Raw genomic sequence first — 17627 nt, forward strand, 5'->3', positions numbered from 1 at the left:
AAGAATATGCCATGTTATTACTTTTGCCCGTAAATGTAAATTCTTATGCTATTATGATCTTCATATACTTTTATGAATAATATTACTCCTACAGTATTTTATATATGTTCATTAATTTTTTCATAGGATCGTGGTCACCTGGCGTAGATTACTTTAGATTGGATGGTTCCACCTCTTGTGAAAATCGATCGATTTGGTGTAAAAATTTCAACAGAGAAGATAATCCTAGAGCCAGGTAATCAATCAATAAGTTACTTTTAATTAATTAAAAAATCTTTGACACTATACTAATATATCATATAGATTATTATTATTATTATTCGCAAATTAATTGGGTTACTGTCCTCTCTATGTATTCACATTATATGAATAATAATATTTTATTATTATTGTTTTCTTAGATTGTTCCTAATATCAACTCGAGCGGGAGGTCTCGGTATCAATCTCGTGGCAGCGAATCGTGTTGTGATATTCGACGTGTCGTGGAACCCTTCACATGACGTGCAGAGTATATTCAGAGTGTATCGTTTCGGGCAGAAGAAACCATGTTATATTTATCGATTTTTGGCAATGGTGAGTATTTATCTTGAATAATTTAGTAATATGAATATACTTTACTATAAAAACAAAGATGTTTATATAATAAGATATATAACAAAAAGAATCCAGTTCAGTAGTAATATTTATTAATTAATAAAAATAAATCATAGGTTAACTAAAGCAAGTAAGACTAAAACTAAGTATTTTTCAAATTCATCAGGGTACAATGGAAGAAAAAATATATGAACGGCAAGTCACAAAGCAAGCAATATCTAAACGCGTGATAGACGAGCAACAAATTGATAGGCATTACGCGGAAAACGACCTCGCTGAACTTTACAAGTTTGAACCGAAGCCACCAGTGCCGCGTGAACTTCCTCCACTCCCTAAGGATAGATTGTTCGCAGAAATGTTGAAAGAACACGAGGCTCAGGTATTTACGATTTTTAATTTGTGAGGTACTTCCTCCACTAACATATTAATTTATGAATTAATATGTTATTGTTAAGTTCATTTATGATCAAATATATAGATATTATCTGAAATAATGAGAAGTGCTATATGGATATAACAGAAAAAGTACCTAAAATAACGGTAATATTAGGGTATTTTCAACACAATTTAAGCATATTGATAATAATTTCCACTAGGAAAGTTTTTAAATAATATATAATTATATAGTCGAGCAAAATATGAATTTATATATGTATTTATAAATATAGTTTGTTAATAGGAATAAATGCTTTTGTGTAGATCTACAAGTACCACGAGCACGATTCGCTGCTGGAGAACAAAGAGGAGGAAACCCTGACGGAGGAGGAGCGCAAGGCGGCGTGGGAGGACTTCGAAAACGAGAAGACGCGCCCGCCGCCCGCGCCCTTCTCTGCCTACGCCTTGCACAACGGCATGGGTGTGTTTTTTCAAATTGTTACAGCTTCACCAATGCCACTCCAGAGCAATGTTATTGGCAAACAGATATACTTTATATTTTTGTATTCCTGTTTGCAATATTAGTGAACAATTGTTATTTCTAGCATTTGGCATCATCTTCTTTAGGTTTCGGGGTGACTGCTAACATTACAACATAATAATTATTTCTGCCATAAATTCAGTAATTAAACTCAAATATTTTCTTAACAGTACCCGGTCTGCTTGCGCAACAACAACAGCAGTTGGCTTATGCAGCCCTGGCGGCCATGCTGCGTAAGGACATGCCTAACATAAACGACAACCAGATCCGAGACATGCTGCCGTTGATATACAACGCCAACCCTGGGGTTAGTGTATAATACACAACAAACATTACACTATCGTGAAATTAAGTATATTTGTCATAATATATTTTATAGTCATCACTGGAACTCCTCGTTGTAATTATTATTGTAAGAATAATGTTGTTAAGAAACACCATATTCATAAATTCTGTCTTTGCTTTTTTTTTCGTTGTTTGTTAACATTTATAAACGCAAGTATTGAATATAGTATTATAAAGAAATATTGTTATGCCACTAATAGATTTAAAAATGAATGCAATTAACAAACACCAATAACATTACAAATTAATCTCATTACATAATAGATATATATATATATATATATAAAGTTATTTATTTTATTCAATTGAACACTTTCTTAAATAAAAAGTTGTTGCTGTATATAATAACATACATAAGTACATTTATAAATCTTTTTTTTTACTGGCTGCATTATACTATATAGTAATCCACTGTTCCTTTAAAATGTTATCTTTACATTTTAATAAATGTACATATATTGTCATTTAAAATGTTTACTTAAAAGTTGCCATACTGACGAGAATGTATGTTATAAATACATAACATTTAGTCTATAGATACAAACCTAAATTTGAACGATTTACGTTAATCAAACCTTTTCAATGTTTAACATTTATCTGTTTAGATGTTCGGTGGATATGACTATGGCGTAAGTTGCTGACGATATTTGTTTAGATATTTTATGTTTTACGTTTTATGTACGCCACGTCCGTATATTCCTTAGAGCATGTATTTTTTTTGGATCGTATTATACATTTTTTCGCACTTTTAAAAGAATCTGTACAATTATGTTAATCTGTCATTTTTTTTACATACAGTTGATGCAGAAAATGAGTGAAATATACAAGTACACCCAACCTGGGATGATGAATCCTGGAATGATGAACGCGGTTATGAATCCAGGTAACCTTTAATTATTAAAATATTTACTGTTTACAGAATTTAAAATAATTGATTATTTTTAAAAAAATATATATTGAGATATATTAAAATAAATAAGTAAAATTAATTCAAGCCTTTTTAAATTACTAATATAAATTCTTAACTATATTCAAGAGTTGTATTCTGTAAATAACTGTATCTTCTATCGTTTCTTCTTATAAATCAGCTGGTGGTGTAAGCGGAGGCATGTCACTGGGCGGCAGCAGCGGGCTGCAGTACGAGCCGCCGTGGCAGCGTCAGCAGCAGCAACTCCGCATGCAGCAGATGTTACAACACCAGAATGTGTGTGAAATTTTATGTAGCCAAAATGCCTTTAATATCAATTTTCCATCGCCTCTTTTTGAATCGTCGCGTCGCTTAGCTAACAACACCGCCTAATCAATATTTGCTGAATAACTATTTTTCGAAAGATTGTCAATAGACAGACGCGTAAAGAAAATAAGTAATCGTTAACATAAAAAATTGAAAAATACAAATATATCGACCCGCGTGTTGTCGTTAGCTAAGCGACGATGTCAAAAATTGAAACTAATTGCTTATCGTTATAGATGGGTGCGAAGTACTACGCCGGTGGGCTCGGTAGCCGCGACCCTGTGGCGATGGCCCTGCAGCAACAGCGCGCCCGGGAGATGATGCTCGGCGAGAGGTCGCGTCCTCGCGGCCGCCCGCCCGGCAGCACGCGCGTCGAGCCTCCTGCCGCGCTCGCCGCGCCCGCGGACGTCGTCAACCTTGACTCAGACTAGACTAGGTAAATGTTGCAGCCAGAAAATACAGATTTACATCACCATAAAAGACGCACTGTCGCTTCGACTGTTATAGTAATAATTTCATAAATATTTTGAATTATTACAAAAAATAATTGAAATCAAAATATTCTTTATTCAAGTAAGTTCATAAAAGCACTTTTGAATTGTCATGTTACACTGTTCAATTAAAGTATACTTAAAGCTACCACTGGTTTGGAAAGTAGATTATATCTATAAGAACCGCCAAGAAACTCAGTAGCTTGGCAGCTCACTTTTCTAACATTTTAATTACAGAGGATGTCAGTAAAAAAAAATATTTTTTTATATATCCTAACTAGTCCACGCTTTTTTATCTTTAATATTATCTTGTATTGAGTAATATACCTTTTTTTTTTTAATCTTTTATTATACCTGGGAGTTTAGTCATCAGATTGACTATGTCACCCCCGTACAAGCAAAACACAGTATCAAAACACAATTATAAAAATCAAACCAACTTAGAATCTAATAAACTTAATATGACTTCCTTAATATCATAATATTATACATCAATAATCTATTCTTTTCTTTTTATATAAGGAATTATTAAAAACTTCTATTTACATATTTTAAATAATAGGTTAGCTTCTTTTGATGTAGGTACTGCGAGCAAGCTATTACATATACCCACATCATATGATTTTAATAAACGGGGCCGGAACGACGCATTCCGCGCGCATTCCATCAATCGGTGATAAATATCATCCATGCAGTTACATAATACGCATTTATAAGTATTTGTTTTGCCCATCATAAAGTAAAACTTGTTAGACGGAATATGACCGGAACGAAGTCTCATAATTGCCACTATATTTTTCCTGCTGCTTTTAACTTTTTGAAACCATGGACAATGAGGAAGTTCACATACAATTGTCTTGTACCATATACCTTTATGTCGCGACCGCTCATCAAAATATTCCTGCCAGTTTTGTTTACATGTTTTCTTGAACTTGTTTAAAATTTCAGTATGTAAAGGTATGCAATGATAAGGAATTCCGTCATCAACAGCTTGTTTTGCAGCTTTGTCAGCTTCCTCGTTGCCCAAGATTCCGACATGTGAAGGTATCCACTGGATTATCACAGTTTTATTTGCATTTTGACAATTGCATATGGATTCTAAAATATCGTAGGCTATCGGGTATCCTCGAAAGGTCGAGGTTAACCGAGCCAAATGAAGAAGAGCGCTCTTTGAATCCGACAGTATAACAAACTGATTTCCGGAACTGGATATCGCATATGACAGTGATTCTGAAATTGCAATAAGCTCACTATGCATAATAGATAAGTCTGCCTTAATTTTTAATTTGATCTTAATATCTGTCTGAGGATCAAAGATAGCTGCTCCTGAACCAAATTTACCTTTAGATCCGTCAGTAAAAAGTTTGTAAAACGACTTATAGTGGGTATCCAGAAATGTCCGACATCTATTTAAAATATCTGATTTTTTATATAAAGATTTTGAACTCGCTATTCCTTCTATATCTGATATTATATTTTTAGTTAGGTCTATACCACCGACCCATGTATGGAGAGAATGACATTGTAATTTTTTATTTGATTTAACAGAATAATGGCATAAATTCCTATAGACTGTAACGAGCAAAGGAAGTTTTTTATTTCTCCAATAATAATTACGACAACTATTGTTTAAATCTTCTATAACTGTAACAGTTACGTTATTTTCCATAGATCTAGATTTTAGCACAAACTTACCAGCAAGGTATTCCCTACGGATATTAAGAGGTTGAATACACAGTTCGCTCTCCATGACATGAATCGGTGTGGTTCTGATAAATCCACCAATAACTCGCATTGCCTGATTTTGTACTTTGTCCAACTTACTTAGGTGACTCTTTAGACCGATATCGTACAAAAAGCTACCATAATCAAGTCTGCTACGGATAATAGAAAAGTAAAGTCGACGTAAATGTATAGGATGAATCCCCCATGTACTACCCGCTAATATTTTTAAAATATTTATGAATTTTAACGTTTTGTCTCTAATCTCATTAATGTGCCTCCCCCATTTTAAGCTCTTGTCTAACCACATCCCCAAATATTTAACACTATCAACTACTTGTAAGCGCAAATTATTGTTTACCAGTTGGATTGCAGTGTTACTTCTGGCTCTGCGTTTACTAAAAATGCAAACTTTGGTTTTTCGTTGGGATATACTTAATCCGAGTTCTCTGATGAGATCACAAAATATATCTAATGCATTTTGTATATCGTTTGTCGCCACGCTGACTATCTTATTAGAAGTATACATAACAAAATCGTCTGCATATTGCGAGATAAATACTTGCGATATCTCTCGACATATTCTTCTAGTAGCAACATTAAACAATAATGGAGATAAAGGGTCACCTTGTGGTAAGCCTACTGCTGAAGTACGCGATAATTTTAGGGTATTACTAATTTGAATAGTTAAAATTCTTTCACGAAGATATTCCCATAGGTATTGACACAGGACAGCCCCTACACCGGCATCATCAACAAGGTTCAACAGATTTGCTACATTGATATTATTATAGGCATTATCTATATCGATGAAACAGCCAACCGTCGCGATACCTTTAGAAAAGCCGATTTGAATACGAGTTATTAGTCGAACCAGATTTTCGTAACAAGATCGTGACTTCCTAAAGCCTACTGTTTCATTTGAAAAACAATCATTCTTTTGAAGGTACCAATCTAATCTACGTGTGATTATAGTATGTAATATTTTACAAACACAAGATATTAGTGCAATAGGCCTCCATCCGGATATTGATCTGTTGTCCCTTCCCGGTTTCGGTACAGGAACTATCTTAACTTCCCTCCATTGCTTTGGTATGAAACTTTCTGATAAAAACTGGTTATATAAATTTACAAGTATATCCTTACCGGCATCGGGCAAATTGTAAATCATTGAATAAGTTATATCGTCTTGGCCTGGTGCCGTGTCTGATCGTTTTAAACAATTATTTAGTTCCTGTACCGTAATCGGAGTTTTTAGCTTTTCATTATCGGTTTTAAATATTGGGTGATTCGGTGATACAAAATCAGGTGCTAAATTTCGTAATAACCTTTCAGACATTTCACTATCTATAAAATTCTGGGAGGATTTGTAGCCCTTGATCCACTTCATACGAAACCACATTTCGCTATATGAAGTTTCCTCATTAATATTGTCACAAAAATTCTGCCACGATTTGAATCTACTATGTCTGATATCTTTTTGTGTCTGTCCTATCTTTTCTTGCAGTCTGCTAAGATTGTTAGGTGTGGGATTTCTTCTAAATTCTGCTAAAGCTAAGCGCCTCTTAGCCACTGACCACGAAATATGTTGTGACCAATAAGGTTTTGGCTTAAAATTACTAGTACTTACTGGATTTTCTGAAATTTTCATGTACGGAATAGCTTCTTCTGCAGCTGCATTGACGATGGCTATGAACTTGTTATAGGCAACTTGACTGTTAGTTGTGTTTGTATATTCATGTAGGGGCTGTTTGATAACGTCCCTATATAATGACCAGTTTGCTTTTTTAAAATTTCTTCGCTTCTTAACTGTGTATCTTAAGTTTGCATGTAATTTAATTTTTATCATTAAATGGTCACTTCCCAGGCTTTCATTCAAAACGTTCCAACTTAATTTGATAGCTATATCTTCAGATGCTAATGATATATCCGGAGTTGTTCTCTGCACCAAACCACTGACTATTTTTATACGGGTATCACTGCCATCATTCAGAGAAATAAAATTACTTTCTAATAGTGCATCAAAAATCTGACAGCCTCGCATATCTAGTCTCCTCGACCAATTACGGTGATGTCCGTTGAAATCTCCTGCAATTATTGTCTTGTTCCCAAACTTAGAGAAAATTCCATTCCAGTCTTGAAAAGAGGTGTTAACTGTTGGGGGGCAATATATAGATACTATGTTTTCAAAGTCACCACAATTAAATATCTTCACATATGCATATTCAATTCCTGGGTTGGAAATATTCAAATATTTTTGTTGAGCTTGTAAAGACCAGTGTACAATTATAGCTACACCTCCAAATCCGTCTCTGCGATCTGATCTAAAAATATTATACCCAGTTAGATGATAAAAGCTGTCTGGATCTAGCCAAGTCTCACTGATTAAGGCAATATGAATTTTCTCCTGATTTAGTAATAATTCGAATTCCGATTTCTTTGGTCTTAAGCTTTGGGCATTCCATTGTATTATGTTTATAGATTGTTCAGTATTATTTCTATCCATATTGGCTTAAAAATCTTAAACATGGCCATTCCGATATAAATCTCAGTATAGTCGATAATACACCTTCATAAATTATACTTAAGAGCGTAGTTTGTAAGCGTGGGAATTAATTTTAGAACACACACATAGGTACTTTTCAATAATACAGTTGCATTGTGCAGTGTATCGTACGCATCCCCGGAGATAATTAGTTGCTTGTTTTCGGTTCAACGAATAAATTAAATTTTCATTACGCGTTCATAACGTAGGATTTATAAAAATACATTTAATTACTAGTAATGTATTAGCTATAAGGTTGTCACTCGCAAACGCAATTATAAATTATTTGTTAGCATAGGGTGCGGTCAGAGTGCATTAAGATGCCAAATATTCATTATGATTTTTATTGTTTCAACTGCTTTCGTCTAACTAAATAATAATAATTATTTTCTTGATATTTTAAGGTTGGTAGATATACCGAATTAAATTAAAGGAAAGACACATTAAATAATCACTATATATAAATAACGGAGTTAAATATAATTTTTTTCAATACTCTATTTTTAAGTAAAATATTCGAAATAAATATTTTAAATCAACTTTTCGTCCATTTCGGTACAAATACAATCGCTCGACAACTGATGCGACAATAGCACTTCTTAAACATATTTTCGATGCTTGACAAAAATCACAGAATGCTATTGGAGTATTCTGTGATTTGTCTAAAGCATTTGATTGTGTAGAACACGAGACGCTTCTTTATAAGCTCAAATACTACGGTATTAAAGGTAAAGCTCTTGATCTCATTGCTTCATATTTAAGTCAAAGAGTCCAGCAAGTTTTCATTAATGGCATTAAGTTTTCTGGATCTACGTTATAAATGAGTGTTCCACAAGGATCAATTTTGGGTCCCTTTCTATTTCTAGTATATATAAATGATCTTCCTTTCTATGTTAAAGGTATTTGTGATATAATGTTGTTTGCTGACAATACTTCACTGATTTTTAAGGTAGACAGGAAAAAACTGACTATGACGATGTGAACGGTGCATTATCACAGATACACGATTGGTTTACAGTAAATAATTTAGTTTTGAATACTCAAAAAACAAAATGTGTAGTTTTTACCCTACCAAATTTATATAATATATCTATAAATGGTGGCCGTCTTGATGTAGCCAATACTACGGTTTTTTTTGGGAATAGCATTGGATTCCAAACTTCAGTGGAGTCCTCATTTATCGTCCCTGACAGGAAGACTCAGCTCCGCAGCATAAAAATTAACAATTGTGTCCCACGACACTCGCGCCCCACCCTTATGCTAACTTGTCTATGTGTGCGTAGACGTTTTGCGAAATTATAAGAGTCGGCTCGAAATAAAAATTGACGTGCTCTCACCTTGGGCTCTGGGGAGGGACTGAAATTTTATTGACAACGATGTCGAATAATAAGTCAAAACCGTCAAATTATTTTCTCCATACTAAAATGTATGGACGACGAATGCCAAAAAGTAAGCAATATTTAAATAAAAATTACTATAATATTGTGTGATATAATAGAAATTGAACACGGTGAACTTATTATTTACACTTTTGTGTCCCCATTTAACCAAAAATACATGTATAAACTAGCCGCTAAATAGCTTAAAAAATGTTAATAGAAAAGGTCGATTTCAGTGTTTGGAGTGATGTTGACGATTAATTTACCAAGTTATTGATACAAATTTTATAAATATCATGCGGTGAAACTTGAGATATATCTATTGAGATACTGAATGTATTTTTTTATCCATAATCAATGCTCCAGTTTTCAGATATTCTGAAAATAGTAAGCGCTATTTTGGCGTTCCGCAAGGACTGTCCTCTTAAGCATTCTTTAATCATTTCTTCCCACGTCAAGTTACTATTTAATATTTTATCTTTTAGCATTTTTAGTATTGATTTCCATTCAACGAATCCTCGCTCATCTTTGTATTCTATCCCTTTTTTTCGATCTCTTTGTTCTTCACTGAGTACTGTTTCTGTTACTGAATATCTATCTTCCATCGTCGCCAAATGATCGACTTCAATTTCTTCTATATTATTATCATTTTCGCCTATTGCGTTGCCAGCACTCTTTGGTTTTTTCTTTTTTGGTTTTTTACTTTTGTTTTTGGTAACATCTGCGTATGATTTTGTAAGATTTTCCTCTACGGTGGATTCTTTAAAACCATTTACTATAGATGAATCATTAGCATTATTAGTTTTTGGAAATAAATGCCGTGAAATAACAGGTGCTGGAGGGGGGCTGGGCGGAACATAAATAGTTAGGGCCTTTTTATAGGTACAATTAAATTCCGCCATTAACTCTCGGACTCGTTTTTCTTTCATATAGATAGGGCATATTCTGATCATAGCCATGTGATTGCCACCACAATTATTACAAACAAATGAGGACCGCTCACAATTTTGATGGTTGTCGCCACATTTCGGGCAAACAATTTTGTTAGATGGGCAAATTTTGATCGTGTGTCCATATCGCCAGCAGCGAGAACATTGGGTAACAGGAAAAACATAGGGTGTTACTTTTACCGTGGTATCGAACATTTTTATTTTTGATGGCAACGATGACCCTTTAAAACAAATTCTCATAGCCTCGCTATTCTCCCATTTCCCATCGGAGCTATTTCTACGTTTTAACCTCTTTACCCCCATAATTGGTGTACTGCTATATAAACTTTCTAGAATTTCTTCATCAGTACGGTCTAAATCTATGTCTTTAATAACCCCATATGTCTGATTTATTTCCATAGTTTTATATGTTCTGTATCCATTTCCATTAAAAAAATTGTTATTTATCAATTCCTCAGCACTCTCTTCTTTGTCAAACTGTATCAGCACTTTAAATGAATTTATATATTTAACACGAACAACATTTTGTATATTCTCTAATTTCAAAATTTTTGCCAGCTTAAATTGTTTTGGAATTGGGGCAGTGGATGTAATGCAAAATTCAATCTGGTCGTCTGGTATTCTTTCCCTGTCGTTCAAGTCTCCAACGCGAGCTAACCTTTTACCTTTCCTCTGTACCGTTGACCAAACTTCTTCACTATTAGCCACCCTAGTCCTTTTATATGGTCTTCTATTGTTTTCATGCATCTCACGGTTCATATCTGTAATCTCCCCATCTTCTCCTGAATGCTCAAAGTTATCACTCATATCTATTTGCATTATATATTCCGTCTCTCTCTGCATATTAGATCCATTAGCAGTCATTATTATCTATTATTTTCGAACAAAGCAGTAAACATTGTAAACAACGTAATGACGCGATGTCGAGCGTAGTGGTAATTAAACCGGTTTTGCAATCCGATAATAACGCGTCTACAATCAACAAGCGTCTTCGCGCGAATGTAATATACCTTATCAATGTTTTTTTGATATGAGCTTCAAATTTTTTAATAGGCCATTTAAAAATAGCTGTGGAATCTTATTATAGAAACAAATACCGTCAATTATACCTTAGATTTACATATTCCATGTCATTTGCAAATATTTCTGCTATTATATTATACACTACAAACATTATTTATTAAATTATCTTTATATAAAATACAAACTATTTTACTTAACTACTTATATCCACTTTATTTTAGTTCCAAAGTTTCGATAACAAACTCGCCAACATCCATAACTCCAATTTTTCGCGAATCCATAATGAATATCATAGGTTATTCAAGATCTCCACCAATCATATCATGTTAGTACTATACTTCATAAGTTTTCTTTATTCCTGTGATTGGAATGGACTATGTACACATTGGTATGAGTAGTGATTTTTTGTGTAATTTATTGTTTCAGATTCCTGGTGTATAATTAAACAAGTGTGTACAGTGAATGTTAAGGTGCTATGTTTTTGAGCAAGGTAGGCTGAACATAAATGTGGTGTAAAATGGCTGGACCAGCTCTATAATCATCGGCACACGAGAAATATTTAATCATTTTATGAGTGATTTAAACTCCATATATTAATGTAATTTATATCTTCAGGCTTACGTTTCATCACCACATATCATGAATCTCATACTTAATTTTACATTTATAACATTACCAGGATACTAAAATGCGTACAAATAGTTTCTTTCGTGAGGTGATTGCATTTACATATCAAAAGAATCTCCTAAACAGTACAGCCTAAGGTGAGACCTAATTTTATCGCACAAGGGTCAAATTTTAATGTTAGTATGAGTATTATATTATGCAAGTGCTCAGTGACATTTTATGAGTATATTCAGTGCTAATAGATAGACCTGCATAAATAATGAGAGTAATTAATAAAATCTACTATAGACAGATCTTGATGTAAACAACATTGTATTTCATATAAAACTATTTTCAAATAATAGATGTAAATATTGTATAAGATATATTCATACACTTGATTTTTACTTGAAAATGGTTTATGTAAAGCAAAAATTATAGCTCATGATTTATGTGTGCATTATTAACATAAATATGAAAATTTTAAGCATTGTCTCATTGGTGATTTCATGGAATGTTTTCATCAAAGATCCATGGGAGGCTTTAGTATGTCGGCTTGACAATTTTAACTATATCTCTCAGTACAGGAAATTAGAGGTAAGTTATGATATGTCAGTAATTAGTTACTTCTGTGTTTACCATCTTAATGTTGCAGAGATACTATCGTATAAATATAATGTGTATGAACATAGTAGAACACTCTAGAACTGAGTCTCTGAAGACAAGTAATGTAGTTATAATAATAAAATCCTATCCGTTCACACTTAAAATGTATCTATTTACCATTTTCAGGATTAACAAATAGTGTTTATTTTGCTCTCTCTATATATATTTTACCTGAATATTTCTGTATATTTGATTACATGTTTGTATTTTTTTATAACAAAATTTGATCATATTGTAATTTTTATAAACTTAATCAAAGTTATAATAATATATCATTCCAAAATTTTATGTTTAGTACATTGATGTTATTACCAATTTTTTTTTAATTGTCCTTTCCCCAATTTGTAATGGTTGTTGTACTTTACCATGAATTAATTTTCTGATATCCTAAGCATGTACTTTATTTATTAGCCTGACTAACAGGTGTTTTAGTTGTGATATTGCCTAATCTTAAATTTTTGTATACGTTTATTTTAATGCGTCACCATTGTGACTTTAATATTAGAATCAGCAATTACTATAGTTATATATTTTAGATTTATAATATACCAGTGTATTGGATAAAAACTGTAATGTTTCTTTTTTTATTAATATATTTTATAAACAAGACATTTTGAATGTTGATTTTTTACAAATTTCTTAGATTTTATGCTTACTATATGTTATTTATAGTTTAACAAAAAGTATAATAAATGAACAGTATTTCAATAGAATATAAGATAATTTTCTATCCAATGTATTTAACTATATGATTAATTTTTGTTTATTATTAATAGAAAGCATGCTACATGGACACAGATTTGAACATATATGTGAGGACTGCTATATGAGCATGTAACAGTTTTCTTATTTATGTAATATATAATTGTAACTGTAGAAAACTTCCTATTATTTTGTAGTACAATTGAAGTATAAATAAATAATTTGAAAATGTGTAATTACAATAATTTATTTTCCTTATTATATTAAATAATTCAAGTCCTTTCCATGCTTGTATCAAATGTTTAAATTCGGAATACCAGTTTTAACACCTACACTCACTTCAACATATTTTAAAATTCTTCGAGCTACAAATTGTGCATCTTCGGATTTGGACACATTTCCATTTAACATTTCGAGTCTGTTTTCTGTGCAAAATGTGATTATTTCACTTGCATTAACGGCCATTGCATTCACTGGAAGTCCACTAGCATTTACGAGTACAACACGACGAATCCTAAGATCCGGATGAACTTGTTCAAGAACCTTTTTGGCCCATTCTATACAAAATATTCTACTCGTATCAATCGCAATTACAACAAAATCTATAGCTAATTTTCCAGTTAAGTCCGACTGTCTCACAATATCTTCTAAGTTAAATGAACGTAACACCACCACTTTCCATCTAAAATCACCTTTAGTGTGAACGTCAATAATTGCTTCCGATAAGTTTTCAATAATATCACCGTTTGAAGAAAGAACTACTATTGTGAAACTTTTTTTATAGCATGTGGGTCCAACCCATGGCGCTATAATACAGTCTTCTTCGATAGCGGACATAATATTCGAGATTTGATAATTTTTTAATCTTATTATTTCTGGTAGACGATTCAACGGTCAAGCTATGTTTTTAAATGTACATTGAGGTGAAATGTCACTTTACAAAAAATATCAACAGAGTAAATATGTAGCGGATATTAAAATAGTTTTAATTTTGTTTTTATTTATCTTATGAAAATAGTGTAAATTATTTAATAAATAATAAAGCAAGTGCTGTCGTAAGGCTTGTCGGGAGTGGTAGAATAAAAAACGCACTGTTTACATATTAATTGCAATCGCAATCGCCTTTCCGGCAGCGCCATGTTAAATGTCTTTTTTATTTCGATTTTAGGTTTGCAAGATTTTTTTTCAGACAGTACGAATGCAATAAATAATAAATCATTTTTTTATTATTTACTGTTAGGTTATTTTGCTACTTAAATATCGATACTAAAATTCATTAGAAAATGGTTATATAATTAGTCATTTATTCTCTGCAATGTTACATCAAAATAATAAGTGTTATGTATTTAAAAAAGTTTTTAATTTTTTTACATTATTATCAAATGTCAAAAATATGTCAATTGTCATTCCACTACAGATATGAAGTACAAATAAATACTCTTGGCGGGAGCTAGGAATTCATATTAGTATCCAAATATTGTATTATATATATATATAAAATTAACATTTATTAAGCACATGAATATTCGATTTAAATTTAAGTAATTTAAATACAATATGCGACGTAGAGATGAAAAGTTTCCAGATAATGGCTTCGAAGCTTGGGGTGGGTATATGCAAGCAAAGGTTGCAAAGTTAGAAGAGCAATTTGCTTCTGGTATCGGCAAAGAATATAAACAGACTGATTTATTTAAAGGAATAAGTATATTTGTTAATGGATTTACCACACCATCAGCAGATGAATTAAAAGATCTAATGGCTCAACACGGAGGGGTATATCATATTTATCAACGAACTGAAGATTTTATTATAGCTTCTAATTTACCAGATACAAAAGTGAAGAAAATGCCTTTGGCAAAAGTTGTTAAACCTCAGTGGATAATAGATAGTATAGCTGCCCAACGTGTTTTGGATTACAAAGAGTATTTACTGTATCGGAATTCAAAGTCACAAGCTAGACTTCATTTTAACCAAATAAATAAAGTAGAAGATCAAGTAGAATTAGTCAAATATGAAAAGGTAAACGATACATGTCCATATATTAAAATTTCAGAACAAAGTAACGATAAAGTATGTAACAATGAAAACAGTATTTTATCAGAGAAACCTGTCAAAAGTTTGCCCTTAAATGTAACCTCTAAGAAAAGTGAAGTGATCGCAAAAACAGCTGCCGATCCAAACTTTATAGCTGAATTTTATAACAACTCCAGATTGCATCATATTTCACAACTTGGTGCATGTTTCAAACAACATGTCAATGATCTGAGAGAAAACAGTAATTTCACATTTAGTGCTCGTGATGACTTAAAGAACAGAATATCAGTATTAAACAATTCACGAAATAAATTAACAAAGTCAGATTTTCAAAATGGAAAAACAATTATGCATATTGATATGGATTGTTTCTTTGTCTCGGTGGGCTTACGTAAAAGACCTGAACTAAGAGGCAAACCTATCGCTGTTACACATTCAAAAGGTGGACAAAGTCATCCAAAGAGATCAGGAGTTGATAGAGTGGCTGAATTTAACTTGTATAAACAAAAACAGGTCAAGAAGATTAGTAAAGCATCTGGTGTTCCTGAAGAAGACATTGATATTGAGACGAGGATTGATAATGTTACTGAAGATGGTGATCAATTTGGGTCTATGAGTGAGATAGCTTCCTGTTCCTATGAGGCTAGAGCTAAAGGCATCACTAATGGTATGTTTATGGGGGCAGCATTACGACTATGTCTTGATTTGCACACTATACCTTATGATTTTGAGGAATATAAGGAAGTAGCATATACCTTGTACAATACAATAGCACAATACACTTTAGATATAGAAGCTGTGTCTTGTGATGAAATGTATGTTGATTGTACTGAATTGTTAGATTACCTTAAAGTGAGTGTTGATGATTTTGCAACTGCTCTGAGAGATGAAATAAAAAGTAAAACAGGTTGTCCATGTTCTACTGGTTTTGGTGGTAATCGTTTGCAAGCAAGGCTTGCCACTAAACAAGCCAAACCTGATGGCCAATTTTTTCTAACATCAGACATTATCAATAGCTTTATGTACTGTATTAATCTTAAAGATTTACCAGGTGTTGGCAGACAAATTTCACACAAGTTAGAATCTCTGGGACACCAGACTTGTGGTTCTCTTCAAAGTTTATCTTTAACATGCCTTCAAAAGCATTTGGGTAACAAAACTGGACTGCAATTATATGACCAATGTCGAGGACATGATCCAAACCCATTAGTGTATTACACAGTTAGAAAATCAGTGTCAGCAGAGGTAAATTATGGTATTCGTTTTGAAAATAATGAACAATGTGAAGATTTTTTAAAACATCTTTCAATCGAGGTTCAATCTAGAATGCAACAGTTCAAAGTAATGGGTAAATGTATAACACTTAAACTCATGATAAGAGCTGAAAATGCACCTGTAGAAACTGCCAAATTTATGGGACACGGATTTTGTGATGTTATCAATAAGTCTACTACATTACTGACTGCTACTAATGATGTTCATCTTATTACCAAGGAGGTGATATCCATATGCAGAAAACAAAACATTGATCCAAAAGAGTTAAGAGGAATTGGAATTCAGGTGACAAAATTAGAAAGTACTAATAAACACGTTAAAGGAACTATTAATAAGTTTTTTACAAACAAAACTTTAGTAAAATCAGAAAAATACAAATTAGAAATTCTTAAACCAAAAGCAGAAGATGAAAAAAGAGATCCAATCACACCAAAGAAACCTAATATGCATTTATCACCAGTAAAGAAATCTCCTAAAGTTGAAAATATGAAATCTCCCATTTTAAAGAGAAGAGGAAGACCTCCAAAAAATGGAAAATCCCAAATGTTTACTTCTAACAACCCAATTAGTAGATTTCTCCAATTTCCACAAACTATATCAGATGAAGTTAATACTAAAAAAGAGATGAATAGAGAGGAAAATAAACCAGTAGAAATTAAACCAACACCTAAACAAATAGAAGAAGAACAAGAAGGTTTACTTGGCTTACCTTGGGATAAAGTAAGAGATTTGCTTAGTGCATGGTTTGACAGTGGACAAGCACCTAAATTGTGCGATGTTAATATAATATCTACTTATATGCGAGAAATGGTTATCAATAAAAAAATAGACAAGGTGTATATTTTAGTAAACTTTTTGAGGAGAAGGATAAAGCAAATGAATATAGACATCTGGTACGAGGTACAGGAATGTGTTATTGATGAAGTACAAAATGCAATGGTAGCTGTGTATGGAAAAAAGTTGTGGATAAATGATCAATAAATGACAATCCAATATTTATTTAATGTTTGTCGGATTGTTAGTATGGACCAATTTATAAGGTGTTGCAAAGTTAAAGAATAGGACATTAAAGTATATAATTATTATTGTAATGACAATCTTTTAATTCTCAACCTCTTTTACATTTTATCCTATGAAATTTAATC

At 32.4% G+C, this 17627-nt stretch overlaps 3 protein-coding genes across 9 annotated transcripts in view; 2 read left to right on the top strand and 1 right to left on the bottom strand.

Moving 5' to 3' along the window:
* The window catches only part of LOC113399044 (transcriptional regulator ATRX homolog), a 28733-nt gene extending 15324 nt beyond the window's left edge, over positions 1-13409 (top strand). For 4 of the 7 annotated variants that reach the window (XM_026638054.2, XM_064217220.1, XM_064217219.1 and 1 more), the window contains 10 exons: positions 127-235; positions 402-573; positions 761-973; positions 1294-1450; positions 1681-1817; positions 2461-2484; positions 2654-2738; positions 2944-3059; positions 3326-3525; positions 11626-13409. In XM_026638054.2, the coding sequence (XP_026493839.2) occupies positions 127-235; positions 402-573; positions 761-973; positions 1294-1450; positions 1681-1817; positions 2461-2484; positions 2654-2738; positions 2944-3059; positions 3326-3520 (1208 nt within the window). In that variant the 3' untranslated portion in view covers positions 3521-3525; positions 11626-13409. The remainder of the gene's footprint in view (positions 1-126; positions 236-401; positions 574-760; positions 974-1293; positions 1451-1680; positions 1818-2460; positions 2485-2653; positions 2739-2943; positions 3060-3325; positions 3526-11625) is intronic. The other 3 variants (XM_026638050.2, XM_026638051.2, XM_026638052.2) reach the window with 3 other exon arrangements.
* LOC113399045 (uncharacterized) lies at positions 13403-14105 on the bottom strand. Its single transcript, XM_026638055.2, has one exon. It carries the CDS (start codon positions 14008-14010, stop codon positions 13468-13470), a length of 543 nt encoding a protein of 180 aa, XP_026493840.2. The 5' UTR covers positions 14011-14105; the 3' UTR covers positions 13403-13467.
* A 506-nt stretch (positions 14106-14611) lies between these two features.
* Positions 14612-17624, top strand: LOC113399117 (DNA repair protein Rev1). The gene has a single exon (XM_026638155.2). The coding sequence runs from the start codon at positions 14731-14733 to the stop codon at positions 17461-17463; it is 2733 nt and encodes a 910-aa protein (XP_026493940.2). The 5' UTR covers positions 14612-14730; the 3' UTR covers positions 17464-17624.
* The last annotated feature ends 3 nt before the right edge of the window (positions 17625-17627 follow it).

The sequence above is a fragment of the Vanessa tameamea genome, chromosome 15, assembly GCF_037043105.1.
Source record: "Vanessa tameamea isolate UH-Manoa-2023 chromosome 15, ilVanTame1 primary haplotype, whole genome shotgun sequence".
NCBI lineage: Eukaryota > Metazoa > Arthropoda > Insecta > Lepidoptera > Nymphalidae > Vanessa > Vanessa tameamea.

What these genes read in the sequence shown, in the direction of transcription:
- LOC113399045 (XM_026638055.2), bottom strand. Translation starts at nt 14,010, where the DNA reads ATGTCCGCTATCGAAGAAGACTGTATTATAGCGCCATGGGTTGGACCC.
- LOC113399117 (XM_026638155.2), top strand. Translation starts at nt 14,731, where the DNA reads ATGCGACGTAGAGATGAAAAGTTTCCAGATAATGGCTTCGAAGCTTGG.